Source organism: Molothrus aeneus, chromosome 7 (assembly GCF_037042795.1).
Source record: "Molothrus aeneus isolate 106 chromosome 7, BPBGC_Maene_1.0, whole genome shotgun sequence".
NCBI classification, from domain to species: Eukaryota; Metazoa; Chordata; class Aves; order Passeriformes; family Icteridae; genus Molothrus; species Molothrus aeneus.
Window position 1 is genome coordinate 20714929 of NC_089652.1, and position 19669 is coordinate 20734597.

The window sequence follows — 19669 nt, forward strand, 5'->3', positions numbered from 1 at the left end:
CCTGAGGAATATCTGAACTTCTGCTGTGTAGTAAAAACAGGAGGTCTTGTCCTTGGATATTCTGAGCTGTAAATCAGACAGGGACCTACAGATGTGCATGTAAAATTGTGCATGTAAAATTGTTGCCATACCTTGCTTGAGTATCCATGATCTCATCACAGCGGGACTTTTATTGTGCCCTACTGGTTTGACCTCATAAGTGCCTGCCACAACAAGGACACATAATCCACAAACTGCAAGAAACTCAAACTGCTGAGGAAAGGGCCATACCTATGAAAGAGTAACAAAGAGCTGACCTAAATAAGGAATATTTCTCTTTCTTGTTCATGGTTGTAAATGCATATTTATTCTGTAACAAAATACAGATACATGTCTTCCTCTGAAATACTGTAGAATCATAGAATGGTTTGGGTTGGAAGGGATCTTAGAGATCATACAGTTCCAAACCCCTGGCATGCAGGGACACCTTCCACTAGGTCATGTTCCTCAAAGCCCTTTATGTTTTTATTTGAAATAATACTACTCATGGAAAACCTGCTTCTAATCACTTGTTGCTTCTTTCGTTCCCTCCTTTTCTCAAAAAGCCATTACTGGTTATTATTTATTTATTTCTCTGCACTAATGAACCTTACACTGAACCCTGTTTAGAAACCACTGCCCTTAACCCATTCCCAGTCAACAGTGATGATGGCTTGTTAGAGTTGCAGAGAGTCTGAAAGGAGAGCTGTAGGGTCTGTAGGTAGAGCTCCTTTATTCTGGAGGTCCACAGAGATCCATGTGGGTCTCAGGAAGTGCCTGCATTATGCTGGTTATAACTGACTATTCTATGTTGTTAAGTGAATAGCTATTCCCACACCAGGTAAGCTGGTAATCATGCTCCCCACGTTTGAGAATAGCAGTCTGGGGATGCTTTCTTGTATTTGATGATTATTTATGAAATAAACATGTAATACAGGCATTAGTATAGTTATTATCCAGAACTGATTTTTACAAAACTCTCTGATTTAGACATAAAAAAATTCTTCAGTTTTTGTAACACTTAGACATCTACCTGATTTATGAATGCAAGCAAATAGGCAACCCTGTGAGTGCCAAAGAATGTACATATAAATATCAAAGTCTGAAATGTTTCCATAAATACTAGAATCAGAAATTATTTGTAAGTACAAGAACTGAGATTAAACCAACCTTTTAGAAAATTAGTAGCATATGTATCATGTTCAAATTTCAACAAAGACTGGACAGCAACTACAATATTTAGGGCAAGTGAAGTTAATAATTTACTCCTTTCACTTTGAAATACTTTTTCTTCTGAGTAATCTTTGCTAAAGAATGGTACTGTCTGTAAGTATGCAAAAATCCATTATTCCTGCTCTGATGATTTTCAGGTACACTTTCACTGGAATTTATACCTTTGAATCACTTATCAAAATTCTTGCAAGGGGCTTCTGCTTAGAAGGTTTTACTTTTCTGCGAGATCCATGGAACTGGCTTGACTTCAGTGTCATTTTAATGGCGTAAGTGGTTCAAGAACTTTTTAAGCTTTTAGGGCATGAAATTAGTGGTAAATATTATTGTAATAAATGTATTTACTTAAACATATTTAATTTTTGCAACCTTTGAAGCTTAGACACTGTGTAACGCATTTTAGTATTCATAAATCAAAGTAAAATACAGCAGAAACTGAAATGGAGTGTCAGCCACTAGTGTAATTACTGCTGAGGGACACTAATTTCATGGCCTACATTTTTCTGCTCACCAGAAATGAAGCCATCCCTTTGACTTCATGTTACCGTCCCATTACAAGCTAATTAGTTTAACTAGATGTTCAAATACAAATCAGTGAGTTTCACTCCAATGACATTTAAGAAAAATTGATCAAAACAATTATTAAAGTGAAATGTACTGAAGAGACAGGTAAATTTTGAAGTACGATTGCTAGTATTGCCACAGAGGTTTTGAAGACCCACATAATAGGTATAAGCTCTGCCTCAATTCTGAATAACTGTGATTTAATCCTACAGGTATGTAACAGAATTTGTAAACCTAGGCAATGTTTCAGCTCTTCGAACTTTCAGAGTATTGAGAGCTTTGAAAACTATTTCTGTAATTCCAGGTAAGAAGTAGTTGGTGTCAGGTGTTAGGCCCCTCGTATCTCCAACTGTTATTTGTGTGCTGTCATTGTGTTTGTGTGTGAACTCCCCTATTACAGATATGTGACAGAGTTTGTGGACCTGGGCAATGTCTCAGCGTTGAGAACATTCAGAGTTCTCCGAGCTTTGAAAACAATATCAGTCATTCCAGGTGAGAGCGAGGTTAAACACCGAGGCTGACTTTCGTTCCATTGAATTCACTTCCTGTGAGCATAAGTCTTGCTGTTTGCTGCTCATGTTGCCAAAAAAAAAAAAAAAAAGAAATAAAAAGGCATGGATCATTAACCTAGTTTATGATTCTTTGCCTTTTCAGCATTAGCTTCTTTTATTTTGCAAAATCAGCCTTTGAGTTTAACAGTCTTGCATGAAATACAAAATATGAGGCCTATGGGTTACTTTGCTTTGTTTTTCTGCATTTTATTGTGACAAATTGTCTCTACATTACAAAAGCTTAGTGCTATGGCGTTCTTGGTTATGAAATTTTTCCTTTTTTTAACCACTTAAAATTGACCTTAGTCTTAAAAATAAGCAATTAACAACAAAAGAAGATACCAAAAAGGAAAGAAATGATGCACAGGAAAATTTATCAAATGCAAACTATTTTTTCATTCAAAATTACCAGCAATTCTATCTCATGCTGCTTTGCACTGTCGTGAAGTCAAGTCTAGAATTAACTGGCAACTGAATTATTTGCAGTATATTTAATGTAGAGAAAAATTAGTAAATGCAATCAAATCTGTGCCCAGAAAGCATGATTAATAAAGTTTCCTGCTTGAGATTATTATATTCGATTTATTGGAATATATGTACATTACATATTCATAAAAAAGAATATTTTTCTTTCATTCATCTTCACAAGCTCTGAGGCTGCTCATGAAGCTTTACCTTTTAAGAAATAAAAAATATTTAAGTGTCTGCATGGCCTCTTAATTACATGGGAAAGGCAAAGATACTCTTTGATAATTCTATGGACCTTTTCTCTTTGCAGGCCTGAAGACTATTGTAGGTGCCCTGATTCAGTCTGTGAAGAAGCTCTCAGATGTCATGATCCTGACTGTGTTTTGTCTGAGTGTATTTGCACTGATAGGGCTGCAGCTGTTCATGGGCAACCTGAGGAATAAATGCCTGCAGTGGCCTCCAGACAATTCTACTTTTGAGATAAACATTATTTCCTACTTTAACAGCACAATGAATGAAAACGGTACTTTTGTTAACCTGACAGTGAGCACGTTTAACTGGAAGGATTACATTGAGGATGAAAGTAAGAATATCTGATATAACTATTTTATATATTTGTGGCTAAAATATGTAATTCTTTGTGACCAAGTAAAGAACATTGAGGGGTTTATATTTCTGACTTATGTAGAACTGCTTACAGTTCTCTGATTTACAGAGATCAAATACATACAATAAAAAATACAACAACCAGGAAGGCTCCTAAAAAAGCTACAAAGGAATCAATAGCTAGTTACTATGATTAAACACAATTTATTTTTATTTTACTTTGTATTGCTTTCAGGTTTATTTGATCTATTCATATATATTTCTAATGCTTTCTACACAGCTCATTTTTACATTTTGGAAGGACAAAGAGATGCCCTACTTTGTGGTAATAGCTCTGATGCAGGGTAAGACCCTTTCAAACTTTCTGTGCTATGCTCTGTAGGAAAAGAAGTAACATGAGATCTAGTTGCAACTCCATATTTAGCAGGGTTACAGAACTTATGGAGTTTTGAAGCTAAGTGAGAATTTCTTACTGGAGTCAAAATTTTTTACACTCTGGCTAAACAAAAAAACAATTAACGGACTTTTTTCTGCTTGATTGGAAAATGAAGTTGTTTTTATTGATGAGATCGGAATTTTTTTAAAGTTTCCTTTGATGGTTTACTGATTGAAGAAAGTAGGAGGAAACAAAAGTTAAAAGTGAGAAAGAGAACATGGAAAATATAAAGAAAGCACAGCAGTGACTTCATAGTTCAAGATTGAATCTATTTTTCAAGCCTAACTCTTTCACTTCTGGCAAATTCTGCCATTTACATGTGCCAAATTATATGCCTAGAATTGTTAGCTGGACTTGGATGCCTGACTGGCAGCAGTGAAGAGGTTTACTAAAAATATATATATCAGCATTATGAGGGAAATCCCTAATACTACAATTGGATTTAGCTAATAATATTTTTTAATCTGTCTGTAACCTTAACAACATTTTAGCAATTATTTCTGCCAGGAAATAATTAATTTGGAATAAAGATTCTATTTGCAAAATGTAATTGAGGAGAATTTTAATATTAAGGTAATTTCAACCAGTGAGTGGATGAAAAGGATATCTTTCATTTACTATGCTATTAATTAAATTCTTTGGAATTTTTTTTTCTGAATTAATTTAATTGTAATTTATGGTTTTTCTGTTGAAAAATAATGCATAGTCTTCCAAAAGCTAATACCTATTTTCTAGAAGGGAATAAAAGTTTTGACAAGTCCTCATGTTTGATTTTCACATAGGCAATGCCCAGAAGGATATATATGTGTGAAAGCTGGCAGAAACCCCAATTATGGCTACACAAGTTTTGACACATTCAGCTGGGCTTTTTTGTCCCTGTTTCGGCTAATGACTCAGGACTTCTGGGAAAACCTCTATCAGCTGGTAAGAAATTATTATGACATAAATAGTAAATTGTTGGTGATGTCCAAAAGCACATAAATAGGCTTATTTTTGCATGAGCTGAAAAAGATAAGTTATGGGATAATATATGAATATGCTTTCTACTCCCTAGACACTGCGTGCTGCTGGGAAGACATACATGATATTTTTTGTTCTGGTGATTTTTCTGGGCTCTTTCTATCTGATAAACCTGATCCTGGCTGTGGTGGCCATGGCCTACGAAGAACAGAACCAAGCAACAATGGAAGAAGCAGAGCAGAAAGAGGCAGAATTTCAGCAAATGCTGGAACAACTGAAGAAGCAACAAGAAGAAGCTCAGGTAATAATGGAAATTGTACTTTCTGAACAACCTTGTTCCTAAGGCAAGGGAAAAAATCTTTTATGATTAAGAACATGAACAAATTGTGCCATGAATTTAAGAAAATAAAAGATCTTGCATGTTTACCATGCAAGTTATAAAAGTGGAAATAGCCAATGAAAACCAGGAATGAACCAAAGAGTAAAAAAAGCAAGCTGATGGTACAGAAAAGGATGTTACTTCATTCACCAAAAGACTGTAAAAGTAAAACGTTTTTCATAAGAGGGGTCTAGAAACCTGATTTAAGTAGTCATAAATAATGGTCCTTTTATGTTAAAGATCTTATATATAGCATGAAAAAAGCCTAGTGATGTTACTTCTGGTTTACATCTCAGTCAAAACTGCCAAGCTTGATGCACTTAATAATTCTCCCCAAATATTCATCAAATAGAGAGAAGGATTGTAATCAGTGTTCTTCTAGGTTTCTATCCAGCAAGATAATAAAAAATATCCCTAATTGACACTATAGTAAATTAGAAGTTTATGTATTCTTAGAACAGACAAGCAATGTTCAAAACCAGATGAGCAATATTCATAACAAAGATATTCCTTCAGAATTCTTTTCAAGTAATCTTTGTTTCCTTTGAAAAGAGAAGAAAATCATTTAAAGTTTTATGAGAAAAAGCATTTTAATAGATACTTTTGTGAAAGCTTTTCTTATCTGAAAGTAAAATATATGCAGGAGTTCAGGTCTGTGAGTCAGCCATCTGTTTAATTTCTGGGCTGATTTTCCACTGCTTTTCAAATGGCATTTAGTCATTTTCAACAGGACAGTGTTTATAAAATGTTAGCAAATTTGAAACTCCTATGAACTTCTATTTTTGGTAATACTTTACAGGTACTTTCACTGAGTTAGAATGACTTCATAAAGTGCTAACAAAAAGACAAACTCTCTGTCTTTTGCTTGAAAAGAAACCTTTATGTATGACTTGTGAAATCTCATTAGCATATCTTTATTTTAGTCAGTAAACTTTATCCCTTCCAAATTACTAAAGAAAGAGTAGAATCCTGCAAAAATCAAATTTAGAAAGGTTGAATGTCAGCAAAGTGTATATTGCTGGGTTTTTCTTAAATCTGGTGTTTCAATGCCTTAAAGGCACTAAATCACATTATACTAAAAGATATCAGCAGGCACATCTAGATGTTTGTGTATCTGAGAGTGGGGGGAAATGAAGCTGATCCAGACTTAGAATAGATTGAGAAACAGAGACTATAATAAGGTTGAATAAAGACCCTGAAAGTCATATTTTTTTTAAATGAGCAACCACTACATTCATTATAAGTAAAGCATTATTACAGTCAGGATCTCTTTTGTTTGTGAAAACATTAGCAGAAAGTAGGCAGTACAAGGTGGACCACTGAAATGTTGAATTAGTTGCTAAGGCAGAAATTAGTTTGGGACCCATCTCTTCACCCCCTTGACACTGAACTTATTCATCTACAAACTTAAGTCATCATAGTGGGCTTTAGATTGATCCAGTTGTTAGATCTTTACTTCTACTATATGAAGTAGATGGGTGATGACTCGGCATCTGCTGCCTTTGTTTCTGTTAGAATCTTTGAAGGATGATATACTGCAACCAGTATGACAAAATTTTGAGTATTGTTTTTTTATTTTATAAACACTTCAGAATCCTTTTAATACTCCATTTAGCAGAAAAAGTCTGTATCGAGTCAACTTTTATAGCATGGGTTGTATATTGTGGCAAAGACATTAATTCATACTATGAGCTTTCAAACTATCCTTTCCTGCTGTAAAGAGATATGTCATCATTCCTGAAATACTTGGCATTGAATATAATATGTTTTGCTGGATAATTACTAGTCATCTTTGTTATATAACCCTCGTCTCTTGCCATTTATCACACCACCCTTTTTTGTAAGCTATGAGCAGCCTATCATCCCCCTAAAGATATTTCCACTACAGAATTTCATCGCAATCTCCCACAATTCTTTTGAGGAACAGCACTGGATATACTCTCAATTCTTCTTTTTTTCATGACTAAAAGAACCTTTCTCTAATGAACCCAAACAAGTAGGCTGACCACTGTAGTTAAAAATACTGGTCCTGAATTTTGGGATGACTCTGCTTCAGTAAGTCATCTCACCCTTTTCCTTATTTTCTTCTCTCAGGCTGTAGCACCACAGAAAATAAATGTATCTTTGCATATCTGTAAAAAAGACCTAGAGTGCAGATACAGTGGGACATGTGGAGGGGAAATGTGAAGAGGGAGGAAGGACTTGAAGATGTGTCTAGAGGTTGTGCCTGGTACCAGCAAAGGTGGAAGGAAAGTAAAGAGAATGTTCTTGCTGTGAGGACAGTGAGGAAAGGCTGGATTCAACTGCTTTCAGGATTTGATACATTAACTCACAGGATGAATGTTAGGCCTTAGTTTTCTCTGTAACAGCTCAGAAGGGATCAGCCAAATTAGACCATGATGTGGGGCTTTTCTTAATAAAAATGGAAAAACATGTCTGAAATACATGAAAAAGCACTATTGCTAACAGTTTTCTGACTCCTTTTATTTCAGACAAGTGTCTTGTGCAGCAATTCTTTCACTAATAGTGTAGCTGTTATTCTGCCAAAGTTGGTGCTTCAAATAACTCATGCTGCAAAACTGTGAGGAACTGTACAACTCAATAGTTTATCTTCAGTACAATTTGTTTGGGTATATTTACACATTCAAGAGTGTATGAAGAGCATTATTATCACAGTGATAGTAAAAACCAGTGGATAAAAGACTATAAAATTATTCTTTTTTGGCCTACTAAGAATACTTTGCTTTGTAACCTGACAGACAACAGCAGCAGTAGCAGCGGCATCAGTGGCATCAAGAGATTTCAGTGGTGTAGGGGGATTAGGAGAACTCCTGGAAAGCTCTTCAGAAGCATCAAAGTTGAGCTCAAAGAGTGCTAAAGAAAGAAGAAACAGAAGGAAGAAAAGAAGACAGAAAGAAGTGTCTGAAGCAGAGGACAAAGGAGATATTGATAAGTTCCCCAAGTCTGAATCAGAAGACAGTATCAGAAGGAAAAGTTTCCGCTTCTCCACAGAAGGAAGTCAACTGACATATGAAAAAAGGCTCACTTCTCCTCACCAGGTACATCACTCTATTTTACTAAATCACATGTGTCCACTCTACTTTTATTTTCACTGATATTACAGCAAGTATTGGAAGTTATGTAAATGGTAAGGGAAGGAAGTGGTAGTACCATTCACAGTGTAAGTCTGAGATGGTTTGACCCATTCTATTAGCAAAGGGATTAAAAAAACATACCAAGAATACTTATAAACTTAATTAACACATTTATGAAAATGTATTTCTGAGGATGTGTCTAGTAGACTGGAGAAAGAAAGATTAGTATTCATATATATCCATTAATGAACCATACATTTTCTGTTCTGGATCCATTTCAAAACTATACAAATATGTGGGCTTTTTAGCAGGCTGCAACATCAAAATACTCTGCACAGGAAATCCCACATTACCGTTAATTTCTATTATTTTCCTTAATTAGGTTTTTTAATGTGAAATAATGAGAAAACTAGCACTATAAGGACACAATAAGGACAAATTACACAGGGATCTTCTGGGCCTGTATGTATAGCAATTTAGTCATACTGATCTTTTTCATTAGAAATCATGATTTCATCATTCTCCTTGCATCCAGGAGAATAATTTCCATCATAGGAAAACAAGTAGTTTATGAAGGACCTCTGGAAATAATTTAATACAAAGTTCTATCTCTACTTCCATAAATCAAAGGGTCACTTCTGTCAACCAAAGGTATGCCCTCTGCACTTGGCACTGGTGAGGCTGCACCCTGAATCCTGCATCCAGTCCTGGGTCCCTCAGTATAAGACAGTCATGGAGGTGCTGGAGCAGGTCCAGAGAAGGAAAGGGGAAGGTCTAGAGAGTGAATTATGAGGAGAAGCTGAGGAAGCTGAGGGTGTTTAACCTGGAAGAGTCTTGGGGGGCGCTTTATCACTCTACAACTCTCTGAAAGATTGTGGCTGGGTGGAGGTCAGCCTCTTCTCCCAGGCAACCAGTGACAGGATAAGAGGAAATAGCCTCAAGATGGCTAGGGGAATTTGAGGAATTTCTCCATGAAGGAAAAATTCCTTCATGGAAAGGATTGTAAAAAATCGGAATGGACTACCTAGGGAGGTGGTGGAGTCAGTGTCCTTTGAAGTGCTCAAGAAATGACTGGACATAGCATTCAGTGCCATGGTTTAGTTGACAAGGTGATGATCAGTCAAAAGGTTGGGCTTGATGATCTTGGAGGTCTTTTCCAGCCAAAATGATTCTGTGCTATCTTGGCTTATTTCAACGCTACAAACCCTTATGGCATTTCTAGAAAAAATCACTCAAAATGCACCTCTTCAAAATGATAATGTGTGGTTTGAACAAATAGATGACTTTTACCTCTGAATACCACCCAGGTTAGGAATAACTTCTTCATTAAAGATGCTCTTGAAAGGTTTGTTGGTTTTTTTTCAGTTGTAACAAAGCTTTGGGGCAAAAGTTGACAGCATACAACTACAACTTGGGTGCCCCAAGAGCGAAAGAATTGCAAACAGTAGAATTGGTAAAGGAAGAGCTCATTTGTTTTGTTAGCCATGGAGAATCTCCCTGGTGAGATGGGGTCCAGAGCATGAAACAGTGAGGCAGAATGGTAAGGGGAGATAATCTGCTCAGCTGGGCCCTGTAAGAGGCTTTGTCCTTTGATACCATATTCCATATGCAGATGAATGATGCAGTTTGCCAGAAAAATCAAACCTTCCTTTCAGTCCTTACTTTCTGGTAGCATTTAGACACGTATATTTCTGCCTCTACATGTGTTAGAATTGCAGCCATTTTGGCTTATATCTTTTGTCTCAATGCAGCAGTGACTTGCAGAACAGACATAACTTCTCCCAAATCCCTGAGGGGGCTGATCCAATTAGCTATACTCAAAATGTGGCAACACATATTGGAAAGATTGGCCTGCAAATAAAACATAGCAGCCATGGGAACATTCTCTAAAAGAACAAGCCTATCACTGGTAGTCAGATGAAACCCTGGTGAGCATGTCATTTTTTGAAGGACTGTACGTTGCCCAGATATATTTAAAAGGACATGTAAAAAGGGTGTAGTATTTAGTTTACTGCTTTATCAGAAGTCAGTGTCATGTTCCATAGAAGCTAGGGGTTTTTCTTAATAAAATTATCTTTCAGTATAAGCAAAACAGCACTTTTTCTCCAGCCAAGTTTACATAAATGGGTTAGCAAAATCATTTGGCTGGTATTTTTCAAGTAACTCAGCCTGAGTCTGACAGCCAGCATAGAAAATTTGAGCCCAAACTATTAAAATTTGGTGTAGCTGTAAGAGCAGAAAAACCGCATCTCTTAATGGTAAACACCTGCCAGACCTTATAACAGGCACTTCTACCACTGCAGCACACACATAATATACGAATTTATACATCTGATGCATATACAGAGATACATATGGGTTGATAAATGTATATATGCAGTGTTTGATTTTTGAAATATTAACATAGGTTTATATAATATAGGATAGTTTTCACTTTCACTTTAATTATCCTGGGATCAAACCCATTGCTATGATATATAAGGACTTTCCACCTGCAGAAATAGTGAAAAAGTGACAATAGTCTCAAACTAGGTTTTTGATGAACCAAGATGTGAAGATTTGCAAAAATGCAGAACTGAAGAAGGCTGAATGCCAGTTTACTTTTCTCCAGAATTAGTACTCATTTTATTTATTCATGAATGCTGTTAATAAAATATGTAGCAAGGGAGAAGAACACTTCATTAACTGGCTTCTTCTGTAATTAAAAGATGAATTACCAACAACCACTGATTTCTTTTTCTCACTTGTAAAGGAATATCTTTAGGTAACAGTGTCCCTGGTGAATACTTTCTTTGAGCTGCCTGATAGCAAAGTGATACCTTCTGGCAGGTGTGGTATGGCCTGCTATGGTCCCCGGAGAGCTATGCCTAAGAGTGCTGCTGCTTTATCTCCACAGCTTCCCCAGGCTGCCCCCTCTGTCTTCTAGGTATTGTTCCCCCACTCTTGAGCCTATTGGGAAGAGGTCAGTCAAGTTCCTTACATCAGTTTAGAAGGATTTCAATGGCAAACTTAAGATCACTTCTGCATCTACCAATTAAAACAGAATAAAGTGATGGGTGAGCATTATTAGTTGTTATCCCTAGGAATCCAGGGGATGAAGAAGAGAAGTAAAAGGCTTTTAGCTCTGTACTGTAATTGAAGGAATAAAAGACAAGTACCTTCAAAATCTTGATAGTGATATTGAAAACTGTCTCTAGCACAGTCCATGCCAGTTCAATATACTTTCTTCACTCAGAACTGTTCAACCTTGCTTATGTCTTCTGCACAACTCTTCCTCAGTCCTGCTACATTACCTTAAAAGAATTTTTCCCCTCTGCTTCAGGTCCCCTGGTGAACACATTCCCCTAGTGGACACACTTATACCATGGAAGAAAAAAGTGACTATCCTTCCTCCAGCACTGTAACTATTCTTTGAAAAGCCAAGAACTTACAACTTTAGTTCTAATGCTGTTTTGTTTGGTTTGTTTTAAATCTTTTACAGTCTTTGTTAAGCATTCGTGGTTCTCTGTTCTCACCAAGACGCAACAGCAAAACCAGCATTTTCAGTTTCAGAGGTCATGCAAAGGACATAGGATCTGAAAATGACTTCGCTGATGATGAACACAGCACTCTTGAAGACAATGAGAGCAGAAGAGATTCTCTCTTTGTTCCAAATCGACATGGAGAGAGGCGCAACAGTAACATTAGTCAGGCCAGTGTGTCGTCTAGAATGATACCAGCCCTTCCAGTGAATGGGAAGATGCACAGCACTGTGGATTGCAATGGAGTGGTTTCCTTGGTTGGAGGACCTTCAACTCTGACTTCACCTACTGGTCAGCTTATACCAGAGGTAATTGTAAGTAAGCCAGTATTTATTACAGTTTGGGTCAGGCACAGAATTTTCTCTTATTCCTCATCTCTGCCTTCCTTATAATTTCTTAAAGAAATAATTTGCAATAGTTTCTAAATAAGACAACATAAAGGAAAAAAATCCTCAACCTCCTATGTCTAAGCCTTCATAAAGTATGATATTCTTCTTTCTTTTGGCAAGAGATCTACACATGGAGAAGAAAGATTAATTTAATTTGACAATTTATACATAGTTTAACTTCAACAAAGTAGATATTTAATATATAAATAAGGCTATAGCTTGGAAATATGTATAGGAAAACTCCTATAAAATGAAACAAAAGGTGGCTTCTATTGTCATGATAGTTATTAGAAATACCCCTTCCTGAATTCTTCTCAAGGACTTTTTTCTCATACCTTTCATGAGAAAAATATGTACAATTCCTATGTACCTTTAAATTTACATAACATTTTAGTCTCGGTTTCAGACTTCTGTAAATTAAGATGTTCTTTCAAATATTCAAATAAGCAAGCCTTTTTCATCTATAGCAATTATTATTATTATTATTATTATTATTATTATTATTATTATTATTATTATTATTATTACTATTACTATTACTATTACTATTACTATTATCGCTATCAAGGAGGTACCAAGCAAAAATTTTGTTCAGCCAGTCATTTAAATGTGAACCACCTTTGGTCCCACACTGTGTTAGTATTGGGTCCAGCAGTTGATTATTTGTACCACTGTAGAAAATTCCCACTGAGTCCCTCAATGAAGAAGAAATACTGACAAGAACAGAAACATTCAGTGAAAGACATAGTACATTGCCCAAATCTGATTTGATTATCACTACAATATTTATGCAGTAAATACTGTTAATTGGGTGTTGAAAAGGATGGTCTAATTCCTCAGTATTTCATTTACAGGGCACCACTACAGAAACAGAAATAAGGAAAAGAAGACTGAGTTCATATCAAATTTCCATGGAAATGCTGGAAGAGTCTGCTGCAAGACAAAGAGCAATGAGCATAGCCAGCATACTTACAAATACAATGGAAGGTATTTAGTGCATTTTATCTGACACGCAGTTCAGTGAAGTTCTGCTAACTACATGTGCAGAGAAATTATTTACATAATTTTCTTTGTAAATGTGAAACTGGCATGTGGAATCTCTGAACATCAACTACAAAGGGCTTTTGAGCATTTCTAAGGTTATTTACACAATCTGAATGCTTAATCATGTTTCATGACACCTTCCAAAATATTACACTACTGAATGGACTAATAGAGATAAAATAATAGTGTCTAGGGGATTGCCAGAGCCTCAAACAAAAAATATAGTATATATTGGTATTAGCTTCATAAAGGATTGGTATGAGCTTCATAAAAGATTCATGTTGACTTTTAATATCTGAAATTAAGATATCTGCTGTAAGCAAGTTAAGTAACCTAAACTAAATGTCTAGATTCTCCCTACTGTCCTGGGAAAGACAAACACATTTCTCCCTTTGTCTCAGATAATTTACTCTTTAGTGAACGGACTTCATTATCCACTGGTGGTAGAGGATCTTAAATGAATTAGATGCCTTATTTTAAGGTAGATAAGCATGGGAAATCTCATGTTAGTGAGAGCAGTTTATTTGATTGATATAATCTTCTCCCATATTTTAAACAAGAACTCCCAGAAGATACATTTGTAATATTCATTTTTTCTATTTTTTTTCAGAACTTGAAGAATCCAGACAGAAATGCCCACCATGCTGGTACAGATTTGCAAATACTTTCTTGATCTGGGATTGCTGGAGTCCATGGTTAAAAGTAAAGCATGTCGTCAATTTAGTTGTGATGGATCCATTTGTTGATCTTGCTATAACTATTTGCATTGTTTTAAACACCTTGTTTATGGCCATGGAACATTACCCAATGACAGAACAGTTTAGCAGTGTCCTTTCTGTGGGGAACCTGGTAAGTAGTTTGTCTTACACTACTTGATGTAAAAATACCCTTTTCTAAAAGAAGAAACTTATAAATGTATTGTATTTGTTTAAATTTATTCCAGAATGTCTTTTTATAATCAGTTTAGAAATGGCACTTATGATTTTAACAGGTAAAAGGATTTTTTTACTGGAGCCTTTATCTTTCATGAATATATGTTTTTAACTACTATAATGGAATAACTGAACATGTGTGGAAGTGCAGTCTTCACTGGAAAGCCAGATTTCTTGACATCTAGCTTTGGTTTTTTCTTTCAAATGTTAAGGTAGATTATGCTATTTTTACCATGGTACTGATATAACATCATTTTCTTCTGTACAAAATTGATAAAATATTCAAATTAATAATTTCTCTTGGAATTTCTTTTCAATTACACTACAGTGAAAATACTTTTACAAAAAATATATGCTCCCGAACTTTTTTGTTGTGCTGCACAAACCACTGATCACTATGCACTGCAAGAAAGTGTGGAGTTAAATTCCAGACTTAAAACCACTAAGATGCATTGATAATTTCACATTTGGCACTTGGAGATATTTCAAATAGCATCATCACCCTGAAGTTCATTTTCCTAAAAGGAAATAGCCATCATACAGCATGGTAACTATATGTGAAATCTCTATATTCTTACAAAAAGCATGGGACAAGAATCTCCAACTTCCCCTGTCTTCCCCTGTCTATCTGTCAAGACAGACTTTAGAGAGTCTGTGCTTAGACAGTCTGACATTAGAGACTATCATCTTTTTAGACTGTAAGCTAGGAAAATACTTGCTGTCAAGTCTTCTTACTGGAACCATCCTCATCAAACAGGACTTAAAACACCAGGTCACATCACATCATCTGCTGGGTGGATAGTCCAGCACATACCAGGGAGCTGAACTGTTGACTGGTCAATAGCTTTTTTATATGTTTATTAAATCTCTGTCCCACTATAAATCCTGATTTAGTTACTTGTTTTCACTGTTTAGAAAAACTTAGAGACCATTTGGAGATAGCAATCAGTTGTTTTTTATAGTAACAAGTAAGAGATTAAAAAAAAATTCCTCAGGTGTTTAAATTTCTCATAACAATTCATTCATTTTGTTTTAGGTATTCACTGGGATATTTACAGCAGAAATGGTACTAAAGATTATTGCCATGGACCCTTACTATTATTTCCAAGAAGGCTGGAATATTTTTGATGGTATTATCGTTAGCCTTAGTTTAATGGAGCTTGGTCTTGCAAATGTTGAAGGATTATCTGTTCTTCGGTCATTCAGATTGGTAAATTCCTTGATAATTAAATATTTGCATGCAATTATCTCACTCAAGAAATAAAAGTGCTGGTGCCAGCAATAACTACCATATTTTGTAAATATATATTACATACTTTAATGACTCACATTACTTTTCATATGTGCCTAATTTGAAAGCCATGTTTGGTAAGTAAAAATTTAAGGTGTTTGATACCTTTTAGTATCAAATTATCCTATCAATCTTCTATCCAGCTGGTATCCTTTGCCAACATAACACTAATTGCTACCTTTTAAGAATTTTGTGAATCTTTACACTGATTTCATTGAGAATAATAAAAGCTGAATATCTGTGAAAACATACATATTGTCACCAGCACAAATAATCATAACATTTTTAGTCTTTATATTGTGAACATTACTTTATGGTACTTGTAAAGAACTTAAGCAGATCTTCTCTTGACATTTACTTTAATGGGCACCAACAATAAACTTTTAGTCACTCCATTACATAGAATCATAACAAGCCGACTTTAAGATAACATTTAAATCGAAATATTATTGAGCTTCTACTAGAAATGTATTTTTTATAGCAACTAGTATTGTGCACAAACTACTTTATAAATATGTTTACTAGAGGTACAAGATTAATGATTTTAAAGCCTTTATTACCAACAGTTACCAAATTACTTGAAAACCTTATCTCCTAATACACAAAGCAGGAAGAACTGACTTATTTAGCACTACTTGCAATGGTACCCAACTTCACATAACCCAATATTCATTATTGGGTAATGAATATTACTTTTAAGTTAATTTTTATGATTTGAATGGACATTGCAATGTCTGCATCAACCTAGGTTTTTGTTTAAAAAAATGGCCTCTATCTAAGCATGGAAGGCTTAATGTGGTGCTGAGGGAATGTGGAACTAAGCCAGCAAAGATGTAGTGATGGTGATGAAAAGTGTAGAAACTTCTAAAATGTCTTTAAGAATTGTTCAAGAATAACCTGTAAGTGGATGTTTAAAAATAGTAAAATAAAATGTCATACAAACACAAATTATTACTTTTTTTTACTATGTGTATCACTGAAATGAAATTATAAACAATGCATGTTTGACAAATACTCCATGATCCCTGCTTTATATTAAAATAATAATAATGTGCTACTACTGAAGAACAAATTAATCTACAGAAATTGGTATGCTCTGCTAAACAACTTGGACCCAGGTTCTATTTTGTAACTAACGCTAAAGGTTCATCTGTGTTTTTGTTTTGCAGCTTCGAGTTTTCAAATTGGCAAAATCTTGGCCAACCCTAAATATGCTGATTAAGATTATTGGCAACTCAGTGGGGGCTCTGGGGAATCTGACCCTGGTGCTGGCCATCATTGTGTTCATTTTTGCTGTGGTTGGGATGCAGCTCTTTGGGAAGAGCTACAAGGAATGCGTCTGCAAGATCTCCAGTGACTGTGTGCTCCCTCGCTGGCACATGCACGACTTTTTCCACTCTTTCCTGATTGTATTCCGAGTGCTGTGTGGAGAATGGATAGAAACCATGTGGGACTGCATGGAGGTTGCAGGCCAAACCATGTGCCTTATTGTTTTCATGCTAGTCATGGTGATTGGAAACCTAGTGGTATGTGATGAACATTTTTTTAACATTAACTCTGATGTAGATGTTCAGGACGTCCAGCTAGGCAATGAAAATGTTTGTCATCCTTCTGTTTGGAATTAAAAAATTAATATGAATGTGCTAAATTTTGGGTAAAATCATTTGAAGATTCCCTTTTCCTCTTTTTCATACGTTTCTATACACTGAAGTACTCTTACTATGGGTACAACCACTTAGAAGGAAACCAAAATGTCAACTCCAACATACTATGATGGGAGTACTTCAGCTAATTTAGAGGTGCTGTTTAATTTTTAGTACTGAACTTTCTGGATTGTTTATGCATGAAAAACAAAAAAGAAACTCAGAGTGATTTGTCATCCAGCTTAAAAAGGCGTTAAAAAGCTTCTAACTCAAGGTTGTAAAAGAAACCTTTATAGAAAAGTTTAAATTCAAGCTGACAACTTAAAATGTAAAATTTCAATTGGAAAATATTGAATTGATGAGTACTTCCTATAAATAAGTGCTATAAAAGGGATGCACCATTTACACTTCTACTTTATTTTTAAGTTTCTTCTCCTGTTAAAATTTGCAGTCAAAATTTCCTGTCTAAATTCTCTTCCTTTAGTGACATTTTTAACATTATTTAAATTTTTATAAAATAGAATTCAAAATTTTTGTATCTTAGTCATTTACCTGACCTTGCAATCTTGACATTTTACCAGCGAAAAATGTGCAGAGCCTCAAAAAGTTATTTATGATCTGCAACCTGCTCTACTGATTTTTTTAGAATCATAGAATCATTTACATTGGAAAAGGCTTTTGAGATCATCAAGTACAACTGTTAACCTAGCACAAGTACAACTGTTAACCTAGCACTGCCAAATTTAACACTTCTGATATGATTGTATTTACTACATAGCTGTATTCTCTCATCTTTTAGGTACTCAACCTATTTCTGGCCTTGCTGCTGAGCTCATTTAGTTCAGACAACCTTGCTGCTACAGACGATGATAATGAAATGAACAATCTCCAGATTGCTGTGGCAAGGATTCAGAAAGGCATAGATTATGTTAAAAAAAAGATACAGGAGTTCATCCGAAAAGCCTTCATTAGAAAGCAGAAATCTTTAGAGGAAATCAAAGCACTTGAAGAGCTAAACAACAAGAAAGACAGCTGCATTTCCAATCATACTGCTGTTGAAATAAGCAAAGATCTGAATTATCTCAAAGATGGGAATGGAACCACCAGTGGTGTAGGCACAGGCAGCAGTGTGGAAAAATATGTAATTGATGAAAATGATTACATGTCATTCATAAACAACCCAGGCCTCACTGTGACAGTGCCCATTGCACTTGGAGAATCAGATTTTGAAAATTTAAATACCGAAGAATTTAGCAGCGAATCTGATATGGAAGAAAGCAAACAGGTAGGATTTTTCATATCTTAAAATTATTAAATTGTAGTCATACATTTACATGTTTTAATTACATATTTTGAGTTTTTTAAACTGTAAATATATACCATGTAATATATTTTATGTTTTACTATTTTATGTATTATTCAAGAAAAAAATATATAATGGTATAGTAGAGGATCCTTAGAGTTTACATTTTCAGTATTTTGTTTATTAAAATTTGGAATATGTTTTATTTTAAATATTAATATTTCTTTCACAGTTTTATGAGGCTTTAGGACTAGTAAACACTTGATAAAGCATTTTTCTGTAGTACCTACATGTGATAAGAATGTATGGAATAAGGGTAGAAGGCAGAATGACCTTGTAATACACATGCATGCAGAAACAGCTTACTTGAAGTTGTTATGTTGTTATTATTGTGCAAAGTGGCAGAAGTTGGTCTAACAAACCAATGCTATGTGTTTCAAAATCTAAGTGGCTCAAATCCCACAGTGAACAGGTGCTAATGGTATTCGAGGAAAACTTTGTATATTGGGGTAGTGATCAATGACAAGCTAATAAATGCATTAGCAGAATCTAATTATATTCAGTGCCATTAGAAATTTAGGAATGTTGAGGTTTAAGGGATCAGGAACCATGGATAAATTTGTTTTCAATTAGATTAGAAGCTGTGATGTTATGTAATTACTCATTAGTCCAAAAGTGTTTGTGTACCATGGAGAAAGCTCTCCTATAAAGAAGCACTGCATTCATGACTTTATCATAGCTGTATATCTGGCATATTTGCAATAATGATGTATTCCTCAGCGATATCAAACTTCACCACATTACACTGATGCATAGCCATGAGCCAGTTAATCATGGTATGAGGGTTTTGCTAAGGAACATCAAGAGTGTGTGTTTATTTGCACCTGCAAAAAATGTTGCTCTGTGTAACAATTGTAAGATGAAGAGCAAGATATTCTATCATCTGAGTTGCTCAGTTATGAGACAAACAGTTTCAATGCAGATGTATAAGATAGTACAGCAGTAGTGCTTATCCATGGTAAATTTAGAATATAAGAGAGGAAGTATAAAGCAGTGTCAATTAAAAGATCAACTAGTATTAAAAAACACCCAAAACATTCAGAGTGATTCTGGGTCTGAGAGTTAAATGTTTTTCATATAAGCTGATCTAATAAAATTTGGTTTTCATTTCCAATGAACCTTTTGCAAAGTTTTCTATGTCCTTTCATATATTCTGATGTTTTTTTAAATGACATTACA

At 35.0% G+C, this 19669-nt stretch overlaps 1 protein-coding gene across 4 annotated transcripts in view; it reads left to right on the forward strand.

The window, feature by feature from the left end:
* The window catches only part of LOC136558822 (sodium channel protein type 2 subunit alpha-like), a 66031-nt gene that overhangs the window by 20018 nt on the left and 26344 nt on the right, over positions 1-19669 (forward strand). The window contains exons 6-18 of one of the 4 annotated variants that reach the window (XM_066553550.1): positions 1389-1517; positions 2025-2116; positions 3142-3414; positions 3718-3781; positions 4656-4797; positions 4928-5134; positions 7972-8271; positions 11789-12142; positions 13072-13204; positions 13872-14110; positions 15230-15403; positions 16654-17010; positions 17927-18412. In XM_066553550.1, the coding sequence (XP_066409647.1) occupies positions 1389-1517; positions 2025-2116; positions 3142-3414; positions 3718-3781; positions 4656-4797; positions 4928-5134; positions 7972-8271; positions 11789-12142; positions 13072-13204; positions 13872-14110; positions 15230-15403; positions 16654-17010; positions 17927-18412 (2950 nt within the window). Of the gene's footprint in view, positions 1-1388; positions 1518-2024; positions 2117-2212; positions 2305-3141; positions 3415-3717; positions 3782-4655; positions 4798-4927; positions 5135-7971; positions 8272-11788; positions 12143-13071; positions 13205-13871; positions 14111-15229; positions 15404-16653; positions 17011-17926; positions 18413-19669 lie in introns of all 4 variants that reach the window. The other 3 variants (XM_066553552.1, XM_066553549.1, XM_066553551.1) reach the window with 3 other exon arrangements.